General features: G+C 35.6%; 1 protein-coding gene across 1 annotated transcript in view; it reads right to left on the minus strand.

The window, feature by feature from the left end:
* Nucleotides 1–8,923: 8,923 nt before the first annotated feature.
* LOC131061569 (uncharacterized) overlaps nucleotides 8,924–25,262 on the minus strand; it is a 160,411-nt gene continuing 144,072 nt past the window's right edge. Inside the window, exons 25-27 of the mRNA XM_057995310.2 lie at nucleotides 9,957–10,040; nucleotides 9,753–9,856; nucleotides 8,924–9,649 (exon numbers count right to left, since the gene is read on the minus strand). Of these exons, the coding sequence (XP_057851293.1) occupies nucleotides 9,535–9,649; nucleotides 9,753–9,856; nucleotides 9,957–10,040 (303 nt within the window). The 3' untranslated portion in view covers nucleotides 8,924–9,534. The remainder of the gene's footprint in view (nucleotides 9,650–9,752; nucleotides 9,857–9,956; nucleotides 10,041–25,262) is intronic.

Here is a 25,262-nt window from a genome sequence, read left to right on the forward strand (position 1 = left end):
TGTCATTATATTCGTCTGGTGGTTGATTTATGTATCGTGTGATGTAATTTTGTAATTGAGAGTTGAGGGTTTGGTCGACCTTGTAGTCAAGGTTGATGAATTATATAAATAGGTGGTATAGTCATCGCATTTGGGTGTCGATGTTGTGTCTGCATTATCAGAGAGTGGTGTATGTGTGCATAATAGAATTTATCATTTGGTGTGGTGTATTGAGCAGAAATTGTTGCAAGGCAGATAAAAGTGCTTAACCAGAACTGTCATCAAGAATTAGCAGATGCTATATTTGCAGTTCATGTAATCTGATGAAAATTGATTCACCCCGCCTCTCAGTTTCCCTTCTTGGTTGTTGCTAACAGAAAGAAGCAATGTATATGAGAGTTGTAGACAGCGAAGATAACCATTGTCATAGTAGTGCAGTAGTCCTTTACGGAACCTCTTGCAGAATAGTGGTGTAGAGATCTCTAACTGGATCTTCTGTAAAATTTGAGATTTCTAATTTGAGCTTAAACTTGGAATTGATCTCATGCATTTGGAGATGCAAACTTTCTCAATTCAACCTTTTCAATTGTAGTTAACATTCCGACAATTAGTCGTTTTCTTTTTGCATCTGTAGTGAGCAGTCCAGCAGTGAGCCATTTTTGTAATCTGGTAGTGAGCCAGTTGTTTGTAAACACAACTATAACTAGTTATATTTTCCTGAGAGTCAACACTCTTCATGGTTTTTCCCATTTGGTTTTCCCATGTACAAATTATGGTGTTTATCTTGTGGTTGTGTTCTTCTAAACTTTTTTACTTTAGTTAAGTATGTTTTATATTTTCAGGACAGCTTCAATTGGTAAAAAGTTTATTGTTTTATATAAGTGGGAATACTTATTCACCCCCCTCTCAGTATTCCAGTGCTTTCAACATGACCAACAATTACAACAGTTCTTTTTGTTTTAAATAAGTGTTGTTTCACAGTCAACATTCTCATTAACAAAATGTACAACACTAATTTTCCTATTTTCGTACACTTATTGTTTGCACATGTTACATTTTTATACTTAGATTTTCCTATCTTAGCTTGTTCAAAGGGATTTTAGCAACTCCATGTCAATGCACTAATAAGGTTACTAGATCCATGATTATCAAGCAATCATCCTACAGGGTTACCAAATTGTTGTAATTTAATGTCTTCTTCATAAATCTAACATCCCTAACATTCCATTAAGTTTTTGTCAAAATTTCTTTGTTGTTCCTTATTAATTTGATTCCTCAATTTCTCGAAACCTTAATGAAGGAAGAAAAAAAAGCCACCAAGTTCAAGATTTCACAAATATTGTGAGTTCAACAAACTCTATGAATGTGCAACAAAGAAAGAATAAAAAGTAAAAGTTTCAAAGTTCATAAGTTCCTTGTAAACCCAACAAAGGAATAAAGAAAAGTTAAGGTTCATGAGTTCAAAAAATCTACAAATGTGCAAAAAAGGAAGAAGAAAATTTTCCAACTTCACCATGTTGATAAGTTCACAAGTTCATGAATCTACCTATAGGTCAACTTGGTTTATTAGTTCTTCATTTTGTTAAATGTGTGACACACTAAAAGAAAGAGAAAGAAAGGAAGAAAGAAGATTAAAAAGAGGCCAAGTTCTAAAAGTTGAAAAGTCAACAAGTTTGTCAACCTTGAAAGTGTAAGATAGTTTGTAAAAGTTCTAAAAACTCCAACATGATAAGAAATAGGGAAAATATAATGAATTTTAAATTATAGAGAAAAACTTGTTGAAATTATTATTAAATACTAGGTGTCAGCTACCCCTAGGATGATCTTGAAACATCATTAATGTATCTATAATCCTTACCAACCACTAGATTGGACTGATGATGCCCAAAAATAATTCTTTATCCATATTGATAGATTTTCAAAGAACAAAAAATGGTGCAAACTCCATACCATAACTATTACAATCAAGTTTGATAATTTATATGCCATCCCCAAAGCATAATTCCAATAGATTTATTCAGTGATTTTATATTATTTGCACTCAATCCAATGAACCAGCATGCTTAGAAGTATGGTAGAGGTACAAATGATGTTCCTTCCATGTTTCTAAGTGATCAAATCATATTTTGAAGGGACATTCTTCTACAAAACATTGACGAGAATGATAGATAGTTCATGGGCACACTCTCTACAATGTACCTAGGCTTGATCATGAAATTTATTTTAGTTATATTGCTTTCCTCTAGGATATTAAGATCCCAGCAGTCCCCATTCAAGAGAGTTCTCATTTTCAATGGAAGATAGACAAAAGAGAAATTATTTATGTAACATTGTTTTTTGTTCTTTTTAAACTTGTAAAAACATGCTCAATGTCTTACAACTAAATAGAAAATTTTCCAACTTTGCCATGTTGATAAGTTCACAAGCTCATGAACCTACATATAGGTCAACTTAGTTTATTAGTTCTTCATTTTGTTAAACATGTGACACACTAAAAGAAATAGAAAGAAAAGAAGAAAGAAGATTAAAAAGTGGCCAAGTTCTAAAAGTTGAAAAGTCAACAAGTTTGTCAACCTTGAAAGTGTAAGATAGTTTGTCAAGGTTCAAAAAACTCCAACATGATAAGAAATAGGGAAAATATAATGAATTTCAAATTATAGAGCAAAACTTGTTGAAATTATTTCTAAATACTAGGTGTCGGATGTAATGGCATGACTTTCATCCGCCGACTTTCACCTACCCCTAGGATTATCTTGAAACATCATTAATGTATCTATATTCCTTACCAACCACTAGATTGGATTGATGATGCCCAAAAATAATTCCTTATGTAGATTGACAGATTTTCAAAGAAGGAAAATGGTGCGAACTCCATACCATAACTATTACAATCGAGCTTGGTAATTTATATGCCATCCCCAAAGCATAATTTCAATAGATTTATTCCATGATTTTTAATTATTTGCACTCACTCCAATGAACCAGCATGTCTAGAAGTATGGTAGACGTACAAATGGTGTTCCTTCCATGTTTCTAAGTGATCAAATCAAATCTTGAAGGGACATTCTTCTACAAAACATTGACACGAATGATGGATAGGTCATGGGCACATTCTCTACAATGTACCTAGGCTTGATCATGAAATTTATTGTAGTTATATTGCTTTCCTTTGGGATATTAAGAACCTAGCAATCCTCATTCAAGAGAGTTCTCATTTCCAATGGAAGATAGACAAAAGAGAAATTATTTATGTAACATTATTTTTTGCTCTTTTTAAACGTGTAAAAAACGTGCTCAATGTCTTACAGCTAATAAAAAGTTATTTATTTTTACCTTTTCTCACTATTCTTGTATGTTGTGTACTCTTCCACTTAACAACATGGTTTGTGGATCCTTCTGCTTCCCTTGCTATGTCAATTAAGTGTTATTACCTTCGTGTATGAACTATCTCTTTCTTCTTTTGGGATATGTATGTTGTGTATACTTACTTGTATGGGTTGTTTGTGTATTTCCAGTCCTTTAAGTTTATTACAAGGTCTATTGTAGGTATGATCCTCCCTCTCAGTTCTTCTCAAACCCCTTATCTTCATGCATGCTTGTAGGAGCTCATGAAAATAGATATTTATGTGAGTTGTTAGACATTCATGCGTTATGTGCTACTATGACCAAGGAGATGACTCGATTAAGTCTTGATGCATCATTATCTTTCCCTTCCTATGTTTTCTTCTTGTTTTTCCATGTGAATCGCTAGAGTAAGAGTCTGCATTAGTTTTAGTTTATGCTGGTTTGGATCAATGCCTGCACTTAGGATTAGAAAGGAACTACTTAGCAATGTCTTACACTTGAGATATCATTCTCATTGGGTCTCTGAAATATTGAACCAAGTTCAAGAGGGATGCATTCCATGTGACTACAAAACCATGATTGAAACACCAATTTGAGGTTGAAATAGGTGTTAACTAGGTAGGTGACATGGATTGGAGATCATTTCCACTAATGTCCAAATGAACCCAAAAAATTTAATATAAATTTGTGAAATTAGATTTATTTTTTTAAATAAAAAATTAACATAAATAGTAAAAAGTATCTTATTGAATTTGAGACCTTTGTGGTTATTTGTGTTATTACATGGTGTATGGCATCTCCTTAGTGGTACAATGTGATTTATCACCTATGCTCTCTCTCACAAATATGTTATTGAAAACAAATGTTCTTTTACCCTTTTCTATATATAATAGTGGGATTCATTTTTGGCATACTCTAAACCTTTTTTTATTATTATTGATTGTATGATACAAGATGTTGTTTTAATAATGATCTACCTTATTAATTATAACATTTGACATTTATACATTTTCAACAAATGAGCATTCATTATAAGGATTACTTTATGATATAGTATACAAGAATTACAATTTTTTATGGATCTCTTTTTTATGGAGGATTTTATATCATTCACAAGATCATTTTTTCTACCTAATACTAGAGCACAAGCCTTAGGTTGAAACCTATTTGAATGAAAGACAAGGACTAAGGAGTATTTGATCTACCAAATTTTCCTAAGGCACAATCATAGCAACCCTTATGATGTTGGGGCCTTGCAGTTGACAAGACTTTATCCTTGGTCGGCTCATTTAGAACCATTCAACTTCACTAGAAAACCAAGGTCTCATTGGCATGGATCTATCTTTTGATGTTACATCAATAGATTATGATCAAAAATATGTTTTTGGGGAATTTAATGATGACATCATTTATTATTAGATATTTTTTTAATAGTATGCATTTCATTACAAGTAATATTGGGGACAAAGAGTTCAAATAGTTTATAGAGAAAGTTTTATAGTTTTATTTGAAAAATAACTCTAGTGAGTAATTACTAAGTGAAATTTAATTTTAAATTTGATTCATATTCTATGGTAGGATAATGATTTAGAGGTTACTATTAAAAGGCAAATTCAAATGGTCTACATGATCTTATTGCTCAAGACCCTTATCCTACGTGTCTCTCACTTCCATGCCATCACTATTATATTTTATATGTTTCCATGTTTACATCCAATGGGGTATGATTTATGCCTATGATTTGATACTTATATCTTATGTTGTTTTTTTGTGGTTGCACACTCCATCTATATATGAATATTTCTTATTTGTCCTCGTCATTAGGGCCAATAGTGGGTATCATATTGTTCTTTAATGCATGTCCTTACATGCTTAAATCTAGATATTGTATTGACTTCTTGTTGCATAATGTTACTAATGACATTTGCTTCATGAGCATTAAGTTGTGCATAATCATTATCTTTTTAATACATATTTTATTCTCTCCTCCAACTCCTTGCATCAAATATATGCAATGACTTGGATGGTGCATACAATCTCACTAATGCACCTCGATAACTATGATTACATTTGATTAATTCATGAATATAATGGCTCCTACCATTCTTAACAAATATTCAATTTCTTGTTGCATGGATCCTTTCATTTATAATCGATGTGGCTCCCATCGTATAGAACAAGTATGGCTTATAGCATGCCTAAAATTATTTATAGTTCATTCCATGCCAAAAAGATATTACTTTCTCTTTATAGCCCTCAAAATATGCAATGAATGTTGACTTTTACTTCTACTTTTTTGTTTGTCGACATTTTTGAGTATTTTTTGTTTGTTCCACTTTAAATGAATGTCAAATGTTACTCATACATTTTTTTTCCTTACAAGTTTCTAGATAGAGCACTCATTAAAGATATGGATCAAATCATTGTCCTCATTTGTGTCGTTTGACCAGATATTAATATTCTTTCATGTTACTACTTGTTTACTTTGACATGCATCTTCATAATAGTTGGCATAGAAGTCAATGTGGGGGTAAATTTTAAGGGAGAAGATTAAATATCTTGAACATTTTCCATTCATTTTATACCCTCTTGATCATGTTATTTCTAATGCAATCACTAATGTACAAGTGACATTTCTACATAAATCTTGGCAAATAGCCTAAATCTAACATGATACTATCCTCACACATCCCTAGGGATTGGTCTTGATTCGTAGATTATACATTCCTTTAGACCAAATTTTTACACAAAAACAACCCTTTTCAATTCTAAATTTACTCTTTTGATATGCCCAAACTCGCTCCTTTCAAATAATTGTTACTTGTTCGCTTAAGCATCAAATGCTTAAAATTTCATACTTGTATGTTGTATTAAAGGACAAACCTAATGCATTACTAATAGAATGAATCACTTGGCAAGAGGAAAAATGTGCATTACATCAACACAGAGCATGCCATAGCATTGACATAACATTAATATTAGTATTGACAAGGCAAATTAGATGATGGTTTGGCATGTCTTTGATCATTATGCAAACCACTAATTTTGTTCCAATGGTTTGACTAAGGAGAATATCCTTGCACAACAAAATATCTCAAAGGTACCCATCAACACTAGTTTTCAAACATAAGTCTACATATTGAGGCAATCGTATTTTATGAGTTTACAATACAAATTGTTTATGTAAATAAAATTTGAATCTACACACGGTGATCAAATACATGGGTATGAATATTATTTCTAAAAAATAGAAATGCCCTGAAATGAAACATAATGAGTTTTATAATTTAGCATTCATCATCTAACATATTTATAAACAAAATTACAAAGTGAATCATCGAAATCCATCTATCATCAAATATTATAAATTAAATTTTAAATCTACGAACCCTAATCCTCTTCATTAATTTTACTGCTTATTCTTAAACATGTTCAATTACCATTATATATCTCAACTTTGAAATCTTAAATTATTTGATTATTAATAAATTATTTTACACCTTGCATACTTATGTGAAAGTGTTTTATTCCCTTACAATGATATTGAGAAATATAAAAATATTAATTTGTTGTGTAAAACTGAATAAAAAATATGAAATCATCAAGTAAAATAAGAATTGGCTTCCTATAAATAAAAATAAAGAAAACAACATACTTAAAATTTTAAGGACACAGAGAAATAGTTTGAGTAAGACAAAAGACAGAGACAAAAAAAAAAAGTATGATGAAGAGAAGCTAGAAAGTGAGCAGCAAAAGCATTTTCCTTATTTGAAGTTTCTCTTATCATGGAGATTCCTTTTTAATTGGTTTATAATGTAAAAATGTGTAGCATATAATGAAGTGTGGACATAATCAAGCTATGAACCGATTCTTATTAGAAAATGTGATGCTTGAATAATTAATTTTATTTTTTTATTTAAAAAAAAACAAATTTGAAAATAATTCTTCAGCAAAATATTAATCCCTACTTAGACATATCCATAGGAAAGTTTTCTTACATGTTTTTAACAAAATATTAATCCTACTTAGACATGTCCATAGGAAAGTTTTCTTACATATTTTTAAAAAAATTGAATTTAAAAAAACGAAGTGTGAAATTTATTATAACAGACTTCAAATCTATACCATCACGAAAGATGGGATTAACCCTCAAAATTTGTTAATTATTAAATATTTATTTAGATAATTTTTTAAAGATGATGTTAGTTTATTAATTTTATATTAAAATTAATCATAATTATAAAATTACTCCTTAATGATAACAGAAATTAATCTTTCGAGTCAAGACCCTTTTCTATCATTGTTCAAATCTGGGGAGTAGGGTACACATTTCATTTGTAACATAGTTAGATCCCTCTTAGATGGAATATAGAATAGTCTCATATATCATAAGACTCTTTTCTATTATTTGAACTTATAAGTTGGCCTAATGGTGAAGAACTAGTAGTCTTGAAAGAGAGATCCCAAGTTCAAATCTTTAAAAAAGTTGAGTGCACACTTCGTTTGTACCATCTCGTTGATGGTCTATAGAATAGTTCCATATATTGTAAGCCAATTGTAAACCCAAAGGACTATAAAAAGATCTATTTCCTTTTCCATTTTGAATTTAAAGTTATTATGATTTGACCCTTCTTCTTATCCTTTCAAGAAACTGTGCCAAACAAGCAGCCGCACCATCTTTGTAATTTAATTCACATTACAGGTTGGATCTTATCTTTGTATATTTAGCTTCAACTTCTTCCCATCACAACGACAACTAGCAACCATATATCTTCTTGTTTTCTTAACGTTCGCTGTTTTTGACTTCGGATAGCCATCAGCTTCATCATGGTCACTGGGACATATTCAATACATAATTTTGACCCTTGTGTTGGTGCATTGGGTCAATTCTTTGCCAAAGTGACCCCATTTGCTACATCGAGTCACAAGATTCTCCTTCTCGCCCCTTTACCGCAGTTCTTGCTCCATTACTAGCACTATTTGTATCGCTTGGAGACAACTGACTTCATTAAGTTCTGCTGTGACACCATTTGATGGCATTTGTTGTGCTGGCAGACCCAGTTTGTGTTTTCTTATTTTACAAATAAAGAAATGTTCCTTTATATGATATGGTTGCATTACAGGTATCGCAACACTTAATCAGGGATCATTTGGTCCTTGAGCTCATTTCTTCTACATTTTCAGATTTCTCTTCTTTGTATTGTACATTTTTCGCATCTATCTTTAATCAGTAAGTTTGTAATCACTGTTTTCGATTCATTTCCATCCTCAGTTTGTAATCACTCTTTTCGATTCATTTCCATCCTCATTCACATTTTGTTTTTGCAAATTACTCTAGTTCGACACTAACGCCCTTTGGTAAGCGTCTTTATATTTAAAGGTTGGACTATTTGAAGACTTTACCTGAGCTTTTTAAAAACGATTACAAATACAACAGCTTTAAATCGAGCATTTTGTGGCGTGCAGAGTACAAATTTGACAGTACATGTTGGTTACATGCTCAATAATTGAAGCGACGTGATCTTTAATTATTAACGTGTTTTGTATGTTATACAGGGAATTACTAAATACTCCAAAATTGAACGGAAAAGGTGGGAAATGCAAAGAAATCAATTTCATTTTTAGTGTTGTTTACTGTTATTGTACATGCATCTGCCTGCATATTTTTTTAAGAAACATGAAGCAGAGCCAGGTCCCTGCAAGCTGTACAGACTCCATAGATAAGATCTGGCTGTGGTAAATAATTTCCCTCGGTGATGACTGCGTGTCAACCAGAAACCTTTTGAATGTAGAACAAGGTAAAATTGACCTGATTCTGCCCATGCTTCCACAAACAGAGCCAAGTCCCATGTTCTTTCAACAATCTACCTCATTAAAATGTATTCTACGATTATGTTTACCCTGTTGGAATACCCTTGTGACTTGGCTTTTTGATGAGAGGCTCACACTTGATATGTCACTTCGAAAGCTTAAGACGATCTCAACCATTTGTCACATAAAATCTGCTCTACAAAGTCTGTACAATGAACGCATCTACATTTCTTGCTGGAACCTTCTGAAGAACAGATCAATTTGCCTGGCAGCATATGCAGGAATAATCCACGAATAATTAATCATCTTGATAAATGACTTCCAAATCTTCAACCACACTGCATGAAGATCATTTCAAACAAGAGAAAGCTTCATCTGGTAACCGCAAAACCTCAATACTCATGTGTCTTTTGTCATCTTTCCAGAGGCACCTGCATCAGTAGACTGTGGGGTTGAGGAAATTGAAATAACAGGCAGGTTATCCTGAGCAAGGCCCAAAACCACAAGTGTTGTCCTGCTCAAAATATTGACAGGTAAAACCAGTAAGTAAAACAAAAGAATTTCCAAGTTCCCAAATAATGCTTATTAAAAAGCACTGGCAGCCAAAATTTTAGTACCTGGGAAGTGTAGACCGGACGTTGGGTTGGCTGGCATAAGAAGCAAGAGGAGCTCTCAGAGTAGGATGTCTGTTTAGGGCATTTTCAAGTTGTGGTGCTGGCAACTTGATGCAGGCACAAAAGAAGCAACCAAAACTATTTAGGCATCAGAAAAACTTAATACTGCAATGAACATTGACGAATGTAATACTGAATAATATGAACCTGTAAAAGCACATGAAATGAATGGGGCTTTGTCTGATATGCACACTTCAAGAACCCCACCCACAATTTGGGCAGTTTCCAGATCTGCACCAAATAAAAGGACGTCAGAAAATTTTCAACGTTTCACTTTAAATCCTCAGAAAATGCGTTACATTTGTTGCCTAAGGCTAAGATTAACATCATATAATGATCCATATAGCAAGCACAAAATAAGCAAAATGCTGAACACAAGATGTGGAATACAACCTCCCAAAAATTAATTAGCAACAAGGTCATCAAAATGTACAAGTCATTTTTTCTAATTTGAAATATTCCTCAGACTAAAATAAATTTGTACTCAAGGACAATGTTCTGGATCACCGTGCCAAACAGCTGAATCTGTCAGATATAGCACTATAGCATACATAAAGTCATAGTGTTAACTGGGTTAAAAACATATTACTTTCTGGCTGAAGGATCTTCTGCACCATTAAGTTATGAACTTAGACAAGGGATCTAGCCAGATTCTTAAACTTGATCTAAATTGCAGTGATTGCTCGATGATACAAACCATAGTGCAGCAGAGCTAAAATTTACATGATTATGGCTGCTGCTTCTTTCTTTAAACATTAAGGCAAAATATATATAAAAAAACATGTGACTACAAAGTAGGTCTTCCTGTCTTAAACTCATGGCACACCAGTTCCAGAGAATCAAGAAAATATAGATGGACTAGAAATAGACATTCAGCAAGAGAGAAAGAAACCTCCAAACCCCCAGACAAGGCATAAACATTTGTTTCCTTGAAGATTATAAATGCTGAGTATTGGCAATAAAATTTTCCCTTTTGTTAAAAAAACTGGACAAACAAAAAAAGATTTTTGAAAGAGCAATACTAAAGTTAGCCATGGTGGAATAAACAGGATCTACACACCAGAAAGATATTTTAATCAATATTTAGAAAATCATGGGTGTCTGCTCATATCCCAGATAGGGTAATCCTAGTCATTTCCACTATCAATCTTAATGTCATTTCAATTGGTTGATTTAGCCAAAAATAATCAGCAACATAATTTCCTTCCATTCTTGTATGGTTCCACTTAACAATATTGAAACCATTAACAATGATACAGATGTCTTTCTTTCATTCAGCTGCCACTACCCAAAGTGAAAGAACTTTCCTTTAAAATGATCAACCAAGATTTTAGAGTGAGGTTCGAGAATGAAATCAGTAAAATGTTTTTTCTTAGCATGTAAAAGACCTTGGGAAATGGCCATAGCCTCTGCAAAACTATCAAAACCAACACCAAGACTACCTACAAACCAGAACTTAACTGTGCCATTACAAACGCAACAAACACCACTCATGCCAGTTTTTCCATAATTGTCTTTTGAAGCACCATCAAAATTAATTTTAACCAAGCTTAGAGGATGTTTCCATTGAGTAATTTGATAATGCTGAGGGTTGTGTTATTGGAAGAGACAAATGAGGGAGAAGCTACAAAAAAACCAAGTCTCGTTAGAACTCTAAATTCCAACAAACTTGAATCCAAAGTTGACAGGTTTTATTTGAGTTCGGCCATTATTCTACTCCAAACCTGATTTATATGCATTGTACCTGTTATCACAAAAGCTCGCACCCTTGCTGAGCTATCAACTCAGCGACCTTGTGAAACATGGAGACAACCCCGAAGTGTGGGACCTTGCGCAAGGGGGTTGAATCTCCGGAGAAGGCCGGCTTCCTTCTCAATCCAGGTGCAGGTGTTGAACCAACTCAACACTTCAAAACTAACTCCTAGGCCTATCCTAACAGCTTGCAAAGGAAAAGGAAAGAGAGAAATGTTTGAAACAAAAGGAGGTGATGCAACAAGAAGAGATTGTTTCTCTCCCCACCCGAAATGGCACAAGGAATCAACTGAAATACCCAAGAGATACACAAACTTCAGTTGCATGAGTGACCCAAACGCGTGTATGGAGGTTAGAATTTGCTAAGTGTCAAGAGGGGAAAAGGATTCCCACAAGTCGCACTCAAAAAAACAAGTTTACACAACATATGTGGAGAGAATAGCCACAAAACATACACTTATGATGAAGATAAGGAAACATACACAGCATGCATAAGTTCAAGGAAGGCAAGAATGTAATTTCAATTCATTCAAAGGCCAAAGGCCAAACTTAAAGTTGCAAAAATGCAAAAATAATTACAAGTCTTCAAGAGAAGAGAAAGAGCATAGGAAAGCTCAAAGCAGCAAGGAGAGAACCCTTTACAATGAGGCTTAACAACCTTTATATAGAAAAATGGTTACAAGAGTGATCATGACCCTTGCATGTCAGTCTGGGAGTGCAGTGAAGTGCATGCACTTGACCTCTGTTCATACAAGCAACCTAGACATACCCACAAAAGGCAACCCTGAGAAGGGTGGATTGACTGACCTTCCAAAGTCAAAGTATGCACACATGACATAAGTCACTACAACAAGCATGGCCCCGTACCTCCCTTGATGGAAATCCTGCCAAAAACATTAAATGCACCACTGTGGCTCCACAAAAGAAGGTGCACAAGTCACAAAAGTCGTCGGAGCATTTAAAGCTTTGAGTGTCGATCACGCCATTCGGAAGTAGTTTGGAAGACTTCAGAGACCTGGGTCACCGAAGTTGGGGGAACTTCGGAGACCTGGGTCACCGAAGTTAGGGAAACCTAGCAACTTGGAACCTGGGGGTTCCGGAGTTCCGGAATAGAAGAACTAGAAACTTGGGAACTTGGGGGTTTCGGAGTTCTGGGGTTGAAGAACTAGGAACTTGGGAACCTGGGGGTTCCGGGTTGAAGACTTAGGAACTTCGGAACCTAGGGGTTCTAGAGTTTCGAGGGGCAGAAGAAAGAAGGCAAGGGAAGGAAGGAAACTCTGACAAAACAACACCTCACACTTCATAATTCCATTGATTTTCTCCTTGATCAACTGAAGCAGCAGTGGTCCATAGAACATATCTCTGATCGGTTCTCACTGATGGACCAAGGGTGTCATAAAATGACAACAATACCCACTAAAATACCTCTGATTTTGGTCCCACCAAATATTCTAACAAATCAAACCAGGACCAATATCATACAAAAGATTAAATGCTTTTAGCTTCAAAAATTACGATTAATTCACAAGAAAGTCTTAGATAGACACAAATTATGAAATTCTCCACAAATCAGATCATAAATGATGAAGAAAAGTGGCAAAGGGGCATGCTAAAACATGTCTACCAAACACTTTTCTTAGAGGGAAAGAATATATATATTACCAACAACCCTTCATTTTACACATATTACCAACAACCCTTCATTTTCACAGATTATCTTGATGAAAAAAATTCTGAAGCTGCAAGCCACATGAAAATATTAACCTTGGCCCAACAGCTAGGATGCTAACTTCCAACTTATCTTACAAAAGAATTTTATAACCGTCTTGCACAATGTAAATCCAAAAAACCTTTCAAACCCAATACAAAGTCTATCTAAAGAGACCTTCCAAAATGCTAAAAGACAAGTTAAACAATCAATGAAGAGAGAGAATTGTTGACCTGGCCAGGGATATTTAGGTTTCCATTTCTAAATCTTCATACTATCCTACGTGACTGCATATCGAAAATAAGAAACATAAATATACCTATTGTGACCTATTTCACACATCACCCCATTGCAAATGTGGACCCCCTGTTTTTGCTTTTTAGAGTTCTGCTTTGGCGCCGCAACTGCTAATCACCAGTCTTTTTACGACAAGGAGTTAAGAGTTTTTGACAATTCATCCCAAGCCATTGAGAAATCATGCTCAAAGTCATATATGAATGTTGTCAAAGTGCTTAGAAGGTTTGAAGGACGAGGATCGCAATTGCTTTGGGTCATTTCTGACAACTTGCTATTTTTTATAATTTTTTGTTTTTTTTCTTTTTTCTACTTTTTTGAAAGTGACATATGTGTTTTGTTCCTCAGGTCATTTCATTTGTGCCCTTGTTCTCGGAATTTGAAAATCTTGTCTCTAGGTATAAAAAAACAAGGCTTCGAAAATTTTGCTTTTTCCTGAGATTAGGGTTTTGTTCTTTAGGTCATTTCAGTCATGCCTATGTCTTCAGATTCAAGAAATTTTGCCTCTAAGTATAAAGAGCAAGGGTTTGTTTTTTGCTTTTTTCTGAGATTAGGGTTTTGATCTTTAGGCCATATTATTACTACCCATGTTCTCAAAATTTGAAAATTTGGTCTTTAAGGGTAAAAAAAGCAAAATGCAAACCCTAATTAGGGATTTGTTCCAGAAGATCAGCCATATGATCAGTGCCCACGTTCTCAGATTTTGAAAATTAGGTCTCCATGTGCAAAAAGCAAAGTAGAAAGCCTAATTAGGGTTTCGTTCTAGATGAACTGCATATCAAGTATGAAGGTAACAGTGGGAGATGACACATTAAAAAATTCGCCTAAGTTGAAGAAATGAAAATGGCAAATGACCAGTCAAGTCCGCCAAGGCTCAGAGTCAGACAAGTGAAATGGCAGATGATCAGTCAAGTCCACCCAAGAATGTCAAGCATGGAAGATGTCCAAGCATGATCAAGGTCCGCCAAGGCATAAGGAAGTTGTCCAAGTGAAAATGTCCGACACTTGGTAAACTCCTACCAAGGGCTAACGAACTCATGGCAGTGGTGAATCAAACTCCTACCAGAGGTTAAGCTCATTCACACACAAGGATGTCTAACAGTCTTCAAGGTCCACCTCATGATCAAGCAAAAATGTTCGATACTAGGTACACTCCTACCAATGGTTAATTAACTCTTGGCACGAGTTAGTTAAACTCCTACTTAAGGTTAGACCATGTTGGAAGAGAAAATAAAAAATAAGGCATGGAAGTGTAAAGCAAGTTGGAAAATAAACTTTCCTCTCAAAATTTCATCCAAAATAAACTTTCCATTTTGGAAAGACTTGAAACAAAATAACACAAAAAAATAATAAAATAATTAAAAAAACAAAAAATAAAACTTCCAAGTTTAAAAATCCTAAATTCTATATATTTTCAACCATTCACTTTCACAATTCATTATTCAGGTTGAGAATTTGGAGAGCAATTGAGAAGAAGTTTTCTCTCAAAATTTGTGAATTTTGAATTTTTGAAGAGATTTTCCAAAATAAAATTCTTCTGAGTGTTGAAATCAAGAAATTAAGTGTTTTTTTTCAGATTTTAAGACAGAATTTCAAAGTTGCAGGTAAATTTCGGTCATTTCAAAGATTCAATCCGACTGAATTTTCTTACTTTTTTGTCTTATTTCTCTCAATTTTATCAATTTCTTGACCAAATCTTTCACTTTCAGTCCGCTTTTTTTGCAAAAACTTAACCTTTTGACAGGCTGAAAGTGAAATTTTCAGAAAAGAGGATTAAAAATCAGAATTGAAATCTGAAAATGATATGGAATTATCATGTGTTTTTGCAGGTTAAGGCAGACAAAGGTTGAAGTTTGCCTTGTTTAGAAGCATGGCAGATCAAAATTCATGGTATAAATGACAAATTCACCCAAGGAGGGAAATGGCAGACAAAGGTTGAAGTTTGCCTTGTCTAGAAGCATAGAAGATAGCACATGGTTGTCCAAGTTAAAATTCGCCCATGATAAGGGAACAAGGTTTGATCAGCTTGGAATCATGTCAAAGCCTAAGCGCATTCAAGAATGGCACACAGACTTCCAAGTCCGCCAAGGTCAAGAAGGATGGCAAAGGCAGTATGAAGAGGAAGCATTTCCAAGACACACCAAGGTTCGCCTTGTCTAAGATGGCTAAGACTCTTCAAAGTCCGCCTCATGCACAAACAAGTTGTCTGACACTTGCTAAACTCCTACCTTCAATTAAGAAACTCATGGCAAGAGTAAAACAAACTCCTACTTGAGGTTAAGCAGAACAAACATGTCAAGGCACATGTGAAGTCCGCCAAGGAAATAATTGTCCAATGCTAAGCCAAGTCCGCCTTGGCACCAAACACATGAAGTCCGCCCATGATCAAACACATCAAGGTTGGCATGAGACTCTTGAACCCCGCCCAAACTTGGCATAAGCCTGTCCAAGTCCGCCCTCCAAAAGCAAGGCAAGTTTGGAAAGAGATTGTCCAAATCTGCCAAAGTGACAAAGGATAAAACAAACAAAGTTGGCAAGAGACTTTCAAAGTCCGCCAAGCATAAGAAGACAATGCCTAAGCTTCTTCAAACCCCGCCCATGCACAAAAAGGTTGGCAAATGAACATCAAACTCCGATCTGCAGTCGAGGGGAAAATCCTAAGGTCAAGTAAACTCCACCCATGGGTTAGGATGGATAAAGCACTTCAAACTTCAGCACAAAAGAAAGCAAACATTGGAAAAACAAATAAAGCATGAGCACATGACCAAACATCTTCCAAGTCCGCCAAACAAAAAGACATGGTTAGGAGAAAGAGATACGGCAAGGCTTCCTCCAAGTCTGCCCAAGAAGAAAAGAAAAAGGTTTTGGCAAGAAAGAATTAAAAGATGGCAAAGTCCAACTTAGGCAAGTTGAAGTTGGCAAAACATTGGCCAAGTCCGCCATGAAGACAAGGTTGAAAGAGAAAAGAAAAGAGATCTTTGGACAAGGTTAGAAGAAAATACAAGTTGGTAAGGTGAATTACACAAAGTTTGCCAAGAAGGATAGACATAAACATTCCAAGTTGCCTAGCAAGACATGAAAATTTGCCTATGGCTCAAGGATAAGACATGAAGACAATCGACTTGTCGTGCTGAAGACACAAAAATGGCTAGGAAAAACAGATTTGACAAAGTAGCACATGAAATCAAGAGTCAAACAAACAAACAGGTTGAAAAATAAAAGTTTGACACATAAAAAATGTCTAAAGTATGGAATTTTCCACAACCAAAAGAATTAAATTTTGACTAAGTGTTGGAAGAGAAACAAGAAGAAAGAAGAAGAATAAAGAGGGAAAATAAGGAGAAGATGAATAAAATCCTTGTCCAAGGGCAGAGTTTGTTCTACTTAGCACAAGCCAGATCCAGAATTGAAAGCAAATACACAGGCAAAGTGTGTCCGAGCATAAAAATGGTCAAAATCTTGGCTAGGTGTTGAAGGATCCATATGAAGGTGCCACAAAATAAAATTGACTGGCCAAAATTTGGCTAAGTATGGGAGATACTTCATAGAAAAGTTCCAATTTCCTCCATTGTGGCATAGGCACAAGGGTTTCCAAGAATCAAGAAAGAAAGTCTTTAGACTTGGCAAAAAATAGAAAGAAATTCCAGACTTCTTGAAGGATTTCATCTCTTGATGAGTCAAAGACAAACTCCCAATCAAGATCAAATAGTGGTAAGAAGACCATTCCAAACAAATTTCCAGATTTAAGCAATTTTTCACAAATTGGAGAATACAAGGAGGACACTCATTTTTCACAAATTGGAGAATACAAGGAGGACACTCAACAGTTAGATTGTTCCAAGTCAATATGTCCAGATTCAACAAACCTGACTTATCTAGAAGCTTCTAGAAGGCACACTACACAATACAACAACCTTCTATTTTATTATTGGTTTATATTTAGCAAGGACAAGTGTCCTCAAATGTAATTTTCTCATTGGTCGAGAGGTAGTTAGTTGTAACAAACCCTAATTAGGGTTTTATTTTGTAATCTATACCGTTGATTGAAAATCAATCCTAGCCATTGAATTGTAATTGGGGAGCCTATAAATTGAGCTCAACCCCTCATTTGTAAATTATGGGAGCATGTTGCAAAACATGTTGAGATAAGTAATTGTTGCGTATAATTGCCAAAGTAATAAGTAATACATTGTTTGAATTGATGGTGATTACCTCTTTTATTTTGGAATTTGCATGGTTCTTATCCCTCATCAAATGCAAGATTTGATAAGTATTGATTTATGGTGAATTTCCACTTAATCCTTTTGATGAATAGATGATTTTTGTTCATTATGTAAAGTTAGTCTGAGCTTATTTTGTGGAGGTTTAACTTCTACTTTGAGTAATATTGTTCAACTTTTAGTATTATTCATATGTATGAAAATCATGAGCACATCCCTTGAAGATCGCACTCACTTTGTGTAGTTGTCCTAAACGTGGCGAAGCAAAGTGTTGTTATTGAAGTCACCTAGTCAATGCCATCTCTTGAATTCTTAGGAATGGGCTAGAATTTTTGAACCCTTATCTCCTTTTCAATTTTCTTGAAGTCCATGATCCAAGTCCCAAATGATTAGAGCTCCATTGTCTAAACCTCCATTGTGAATTGAACATGCCAAGCGTAAGTCCCTTTGTGTATTACCAGCATATCACAACGCCCATTCAGCTTATCCGCATGGCAAGGCCTGACAAAAGAAACCTTTGAATCGCCATATGTTTCCCTAAGTTGCCAAATCGGAATTGGAATTGGAATCAGATGTGGGTACGGTATGTCAGTACGTCAAAAAACTTTGGGGTTTGCGTACATTTGGGTAAGTCCATGCAATAAAACATATAAAAATCATAAATATACATATATATATATATAATAGTTTATATAATTAAACCATTTTAAAATATTAATTATTAATAAATATTTTAAATTATTTATTAATATATAATGAATATATTATATAAATTGAAACTATTACAGTGATGGGAGGATTGTGTAAATGTTGAGGGATGTTTCTTTTACTAGATGCGAGAGATGCAATGCGAGTGGATTTCTTGACCATAACACTGCAACTGGTTGTCCACCTACCAGGGGCTTTACCGGGCTTACAAGACACATATAGAGGGTTTTCTGGCATCGCATATTCTGATTCCCATTTTCGATTCATAATTTCCATATGAAACAAAACCAAGTTACATTTAGGACTTTTCATTTTTGTGAATAAAGAACGTTGGTTAGGGTTTTTTTGAGGTTAGAAGCTAGCAAAATCTGAGGACAAAAATTCTGAACCAATGATTCAATAAGATCCTAGGGACAAAAATATGACTCTCCATGCTCAGATACTGGAACTTAAGAATTGTCCCCCATGATGCATGCTCCTCCACACACCATCTCCAATATAATTTGGTAGCAAGAACTGTATTATTATAGAGAGAAGATCTCATACTTAACCACCTCCCTCATTATGCAAACAAATCTTGTCCCATTAACATGTCTGCAGCTAAAAATAGACAACTAAAAATAAAAAATACCACCTAAGACTACTGCCTAAGACTGCCGCAGTTAACTGCAGTGTTTATTATGCATCTAAAACATAAAATAAAATAAAAGAACTGCACTGTCGCAGTTGTGAAGCCTATACACGTCTTGCATGTCTTCATAACCTCTATCTCTCCCAAAGGTCAGCATCCTAGGGACGAAAATATGACTCTCCATGCTCAGATACTGGAGCTTAAGAATTGTCCCCCATGATGCATGCTCCTCCACACACCATCTCCAATATAATTTGATACCAAGAACTGTATAATTAAAGAGGGAAGATCTCATACTTAACCACCTCCCTCATTATGCTAACAAATCTTATCCCAATAAATATGTATGCAGCTAAAAATAAAAAATACCACCTAAGACTACTGCCTAAGACTGCTGCACTTAACTGCAGTGTTTATTATGCATCTAAAAAATAAAATTAAATAAAAGAACTGCACTCTCACAGTTGTGAAGCCTATACACATCTTGCATGTCTTCAATCTCCCCCTAGATGAACAACGGGGAGGAGTCCAAACTGATTTCATAACTCAACAAAACTGGTTGTAGGGCAAAAACTGTGATTCCATGTGCCCATCGTGAACCAAATCACAGATCTCTTCATTCATAGCATCAATCCATACTTGTTCTCCAACTGCTTCGTACACAGGAGGGTCATCTTGAATTGAACTAAACGAGGCAAAATTGGCAACTGGATTTGTAGTAGAGCTCCTCTAATAAATGTCATGCAAACTTCGTACCTTGCATGAAGAGCTTGGACTTGAAGCTGGGCTAGAACTATCACCTGAAGATGTGCTAGCTTGAGAACTTGGTGGACTTGAGCATGGAGGACTCGAATTTGAGCTAGCATTGGAGCTTGAACTTCCACTTGAGCTTATGGGGTGAGGAGGAACTTGATCATCTTCAAAACCAATTATGAGTGGTATGGTTTGTTGAACACCTTTCTCCCAATGCCATACTTCCCTCCCCCTTCGTCAAAAATTGCATCTCAACTAATGATCTATTTCTTTGTGTTAAGGTTATAGAATTTGTACCCTTTGGTTGCATCTAAATAGCCCACAAAGATAGAAAGATGGGATTTTACATCCAATTTCGTCCAGTTTTGATTTGGAACATGAACATATGTAGGACAGCCAAATACACACAAGTGAGCCACTGAAGGCTTGTGACCACTCCAAGCCTCCTTTGGAGTGATATTCTTAAGAGACTTGGTAGGGCTTCTATTCAGAATGTATGTTGTGGTGGCTATTGCTAATCCCCAATAGCAATTTGGAAGATTTTTGGACTGTAGCATGCTTCGTACCATCTCCACAATGGTACGGTTTTTCCTTTCTACAACACCATTTTGTTGGGGGGGTGTAGGCTGTAGTGAGTTGTCTCTTGATGCCATTAGTGCTACAAAAATCAGCAAATTCTTTTGAAGTAAATTCTCCCCCTCTATCAGTTCTGAGAATTTTCAAAAAATACCCGCTTTGCTTTTTAGTTATAGCCTTAAAATATTTGAAACATGCAAAAGCTTCAAATTTCTTCCTGAGAAAATAAACCCATGTCTAGCGTAATAAATCAAGGAAAGTCAAAAAATATAGATTCTTACCCAACGATTCCTCTTGCATGTCACCACAGATGTCAGCATGCACAAGCTCTAGAGGAGATTTTGCCCTCCATGATTCGTTCATCGAAAAACTGTCTCGATGCTGCTTGCCGAGAGTGCACCCTAAACACACTCCTTTTGCCTGAATTTCAAGAAGTCCTCTCACAACATTCTTCTTGCGAAGCCAACTTAGTCCTTGAAAATTTACATGACCATAGCGTTGGTGCCATAACCACAAATAATTTGTGGTTGTTGTTATCACAAAAGCTTGCACCCTTGCTGAGCTATCAACTCAGCAACCTTGTGAAACATGGAAACAACCCCGAATTGTGGGACCTTGCGCAAGGGGGTTGAATCTTCGGAGAAGGCCGGCTTCCTTCTCAATCCAGGTGTCAGCGTTGAACCAACTCAACACTTCAAAACTAACTCCTAGGCCTATCCTAACAAATTGCAGAGGTAAAGGGAAGAGAGAAATGTTTGAAATAAAAGGAGGTGATGCACTAAGAAGAGATTGTTCCTCTCCCTACCCAAAATGACACAAAGAATCGACTAAAAAACCGAGGAGATGCACAAACTTCAATTGTATGAGTGACTCCAATGCATGTATGGAGGTTAGAATTCGCTGAATGCCAAGAGGGGAGAAGGTTTCCCACAAGTCACACTCAGAAATAAGTTAACACAACATAAATGAGAGAAGAGCCACAAAACATACACCTATGATGAAGGTAAGAAAACATACACGGCATACATAAGTTGAAAGAAGGCAAGAATTGGTTATTTCAATTGATTATAAGGCCAATGGCCAACTTACAGTTGCAAAATACAGAATAATACAAGAGAAGTGAGAGAGCATAGAATAGCTCAAGCCAGTAGGGAGAGAACCCTTTACAATGAGGCTTAACAACCTTTATATAGAAAAATGGTTACAACAGTGATCATGACCCCTATATGTCAATCTGGGAGTGCAAGGAAGTGCATGCACTTGACTTTTGTACATGCAAGCTACCTAGCCATACCCACAAAAGGCAACCCTGAGAAGGGTGGATTGACTAACCTTCCAAAGTCAGAGTATGCAGACATGACATAAGTCATTACAACAAGCATGGCCCCGTACCTCCCTTGATGAAAATCCTACCAAAAACATTAAATGCACCCTTGTGGCTCCACAAAAGAAGATGCACAAGTCACAAAAGTCATCGGAGCATTTAAAGATTTGAGTGTCGATCACGCCATCCGGAAGTGTTGCAAGCCAGAAGGAGTTTGGGAAACTTCGAAGCCCTGGATCACCGAAGTTGGGGAAACTTCGGAGACCTGGGAACCTCGGGATTCCGGAGTTCCGGTGTTGAGGAAGAGAAAACTTAGGAACTTCGGAGACCTGGGTCCCTGAAGTTGGGGGAACTTCAGAGACCTAGGTCACCGAAGTTGGGAAGACTAGCAACTTGGGAATTTTGGGGTTCCGGAGTTCCAAGGCAAGAGAACAAGAGACCAAGGAAGGGAACTTCAAAACCTTGGGGTTCCGGAGTTCCGGGGAAGAGAGAGGAAGAGAAGGCTTGGGAAAGGAACTTTCGACAAGACGACACTTCATACTTCATGATTCCATCGTCTTCTCTTGATCAACTGAGGCAGCACTGGTCCATAGAACTTATCTCTGATTGGTTCTTACTGATGGACCAAGGGTGTCATAAAAATGACAAAAGTTGCCTTGAGAGCATGCATCCTGGTAGAAACCAAAGTGTGAGGAAAAATCATGCTCTTTGTCATATAAGCCTTTGCTACAAGATGATTGTTAGCTGATTTATCAAAACAATTGCAGCAATTATCTTAAACACAATCTTATAAGTTTTTTCTATCATCTGCCCAATACTCGAGATTATGTTGTAACTTTGGCACATGCAAAATGTCATGAATAAAAGTAGTTTCTCCTTGCTTAGTTTTCACGGAAAGGGTACCTTTTCCCATTACATCAACCTCTTTATCATCACCAAATTTTTACTTGACTTCTTACAAAGTCATCTAAAATGACAAAGAGATCAGATTTACCTGTCATAAGATTTGAGCAGCCGCTGTCTAAGAACCACACATCATATTTAGGTGGTTCTGCAAAATTGTCTGCAAAGAATGTGGTGTGCTTGGCATCTTCAAAAGACTCTTCAATATAATTGGCTCTTGATTTATTCAAATCAGATTTCTTCTTTCTGCATTCAAATTCATAGTGACCATGCCTTTCACAATACTGAAAAGCTTGCACTAGGCTCTCCGTTGAAATCCTTCCCAAAGAGGCCTTTCCATTTTACCATTCAAATCATGGAGGATGCCTTTTGGAGCCACAAGAACCATAAATTGATAAATTGGTAAAGCTTGAATAATAGCTTTAAAAAGGATTATATAGCCAACCAAAGAAAGGTATAAATATGTCCACTGACTAATACGATATTCAACAGATTCTAACATAATATTCTAATCTATTTTCCCAAGACAAGTAGAAGATAAAGGGATATCAAATATTTGAAAGGAGTACAAGCAACCTAAAAATTAAGAATATAAACAATATGTTCATAAAGTTGAGTATAAATATGGAAAAAGAAAACTTCACTCAACAATTGACTCGATGCCCTCATAATGCCAGTTTCTCACCTAAGAGAAATAGATTCTTCAAGAGTGGCATTGCTCATCAAAGTTTCATCCATAAACTAATGATGTGAAAGCAGACCCATAACCTAAAAATGTGAAATCCAGAACACTTCAAGGGTTTTAGAAATCTGCCAAGTCCTGCCAACATTTATATATGCAATGCTCATTAGTAATGCAAATCACTCACGGTAAAGACCAAGGCCACTATTAACTGTAGATTACAATTCAGATATGGACTTACGCGCTTGTTCCTTCAGGTGCCATTTGCTGTGAGTTTCCTTCAATGCTCCACAAGATATCTTTTGCACCTTCACACCTTGTCTACAAACATCTCTGGGACTGCCAAATCGTTTCACCAGCTCTGTATGGATTGGAGTAGTCTATCAATTGGAAGGGGCCTGGAAATTATCTACTCTGAATATTCCCACCCCCATGTTGACTTAGTCCGAAGATATCTCCTCTCCTAGTCTTTTGTTCACTATACAGAATTCGGATATGGGCTCTGCCTCTTAAAACACATCCAGACCAGATTCGCACTTGACCCAACTTCTAGACTGCAATACAGGTGCCACATGGATTTTCCACAAGACTTGCGCAGCAGAGATAAGTCTTCCAGGAGCTCCATTAAATCTCTATCCTTCACGGCAGCGGCAGAGAACCATCCCGTCAAATGTCACACAAAATAAATATTTATCGAACCCATTATAGAGACCAATATTTAATATTCCGATAATTTCCAACACTTATATGCTACGTTTCACATTGTAGAAGTATTCTCATCACTTGTTATGGAATATTAAACCCCAATCTATGCCCAGACGCAAATATATCTTATTTTGCCCAAAATCGTATTATGTTCTCCCACAGCTAAAGGAACAATAACATTCACATTAATATACAAAGCCTGACGTAATAATATTTATCGCCTAGCATTACCAAGATTGGAGCCTTCGAAAGAAATATTAAAAAGATAACATCAAATTCACGGGAATACATATTTAACCATCAGCTAATAAGATAGTCAAAATGCCTTCAAAAATATTACGGTGGATATAAGTCTTTCCACATCGATTAATGAAAGGCCCATAGAAATTCATTTCCATGAAAATATGGAAGAATACAATAACTAATCGCCTAACAGTAAATATATTCCTTTTATTGCAGATACCTTTATCTCTGTAATAAACCCTAAATCTTACAAATTTGTCTGCAATGGAGACTTCACAAATTTGTCCATCTGTGAACTCCATCGCAAATCCACCCTTAGAAGAACTAGGGTTTCGTCCAGCCCTTCTTTAATCTATTGAAGGTTTGCATCCTCGGAGATTCAGCTAATACAAAGCATCAGACAATTCTTAAAATCCAAAATCCATAAGCCTCCAAAATGAAGCCCAAACTGCCTTTTACAAAAACTCCTCAAGAAGCTTCCAAACTGCCTTTTATAAAAACTCCTCAAGAAGCTTCCAGAAGCCCTTTCATATTTCCCTCAGTTTTATATTTAGTTGTACAAATGGGAAATAATAATAATAAAGTGACTTTTATTTTATTATTCTTTGTTGACATAAAAAGTCACTTTAATTACTTTATTAAATAATTCAATTAAGTTGTCATTAAATTTGATATAATTTGACAGCTTAAAACTTAATTATTTATTTGACTTTTTAATGTCCCAAAAAGGGAACATTACAGAGGTACTAAAGTCTAATGTTTTCTTCCTGTTGTGACATTTTCACAAATCGCCCCATTGCAAATGGGGACCCCCTCTTTCCTGCTTTCTGCATCTTGTTAGTTTAGGGTTTTGGCAGCGTAGCTGGTAATTTTGAGCTTTCAGTGTCAGAGTCTCAAGTATTGAAATGTGATCATGCCTAATTGCTATTAGGGTTTTGAAATTTTGTATAGGAT

The sequence above is a fragment of the Cryptomeria japonica genome, chromosome 6 (assembly GCF_030272615.1).
Source record: "Cryptomeria japonica chromosome 6, Sugi_1.0, whole genome shotgun sequence".
Taxonomy (NCBI): domain Eukaryota; kingdom Viridiplantae; phylum Streptophyta; class Pinopsida; order Cupressales; family Cupressaceae; genus Cryptomeria; species Cryptomeria japonica.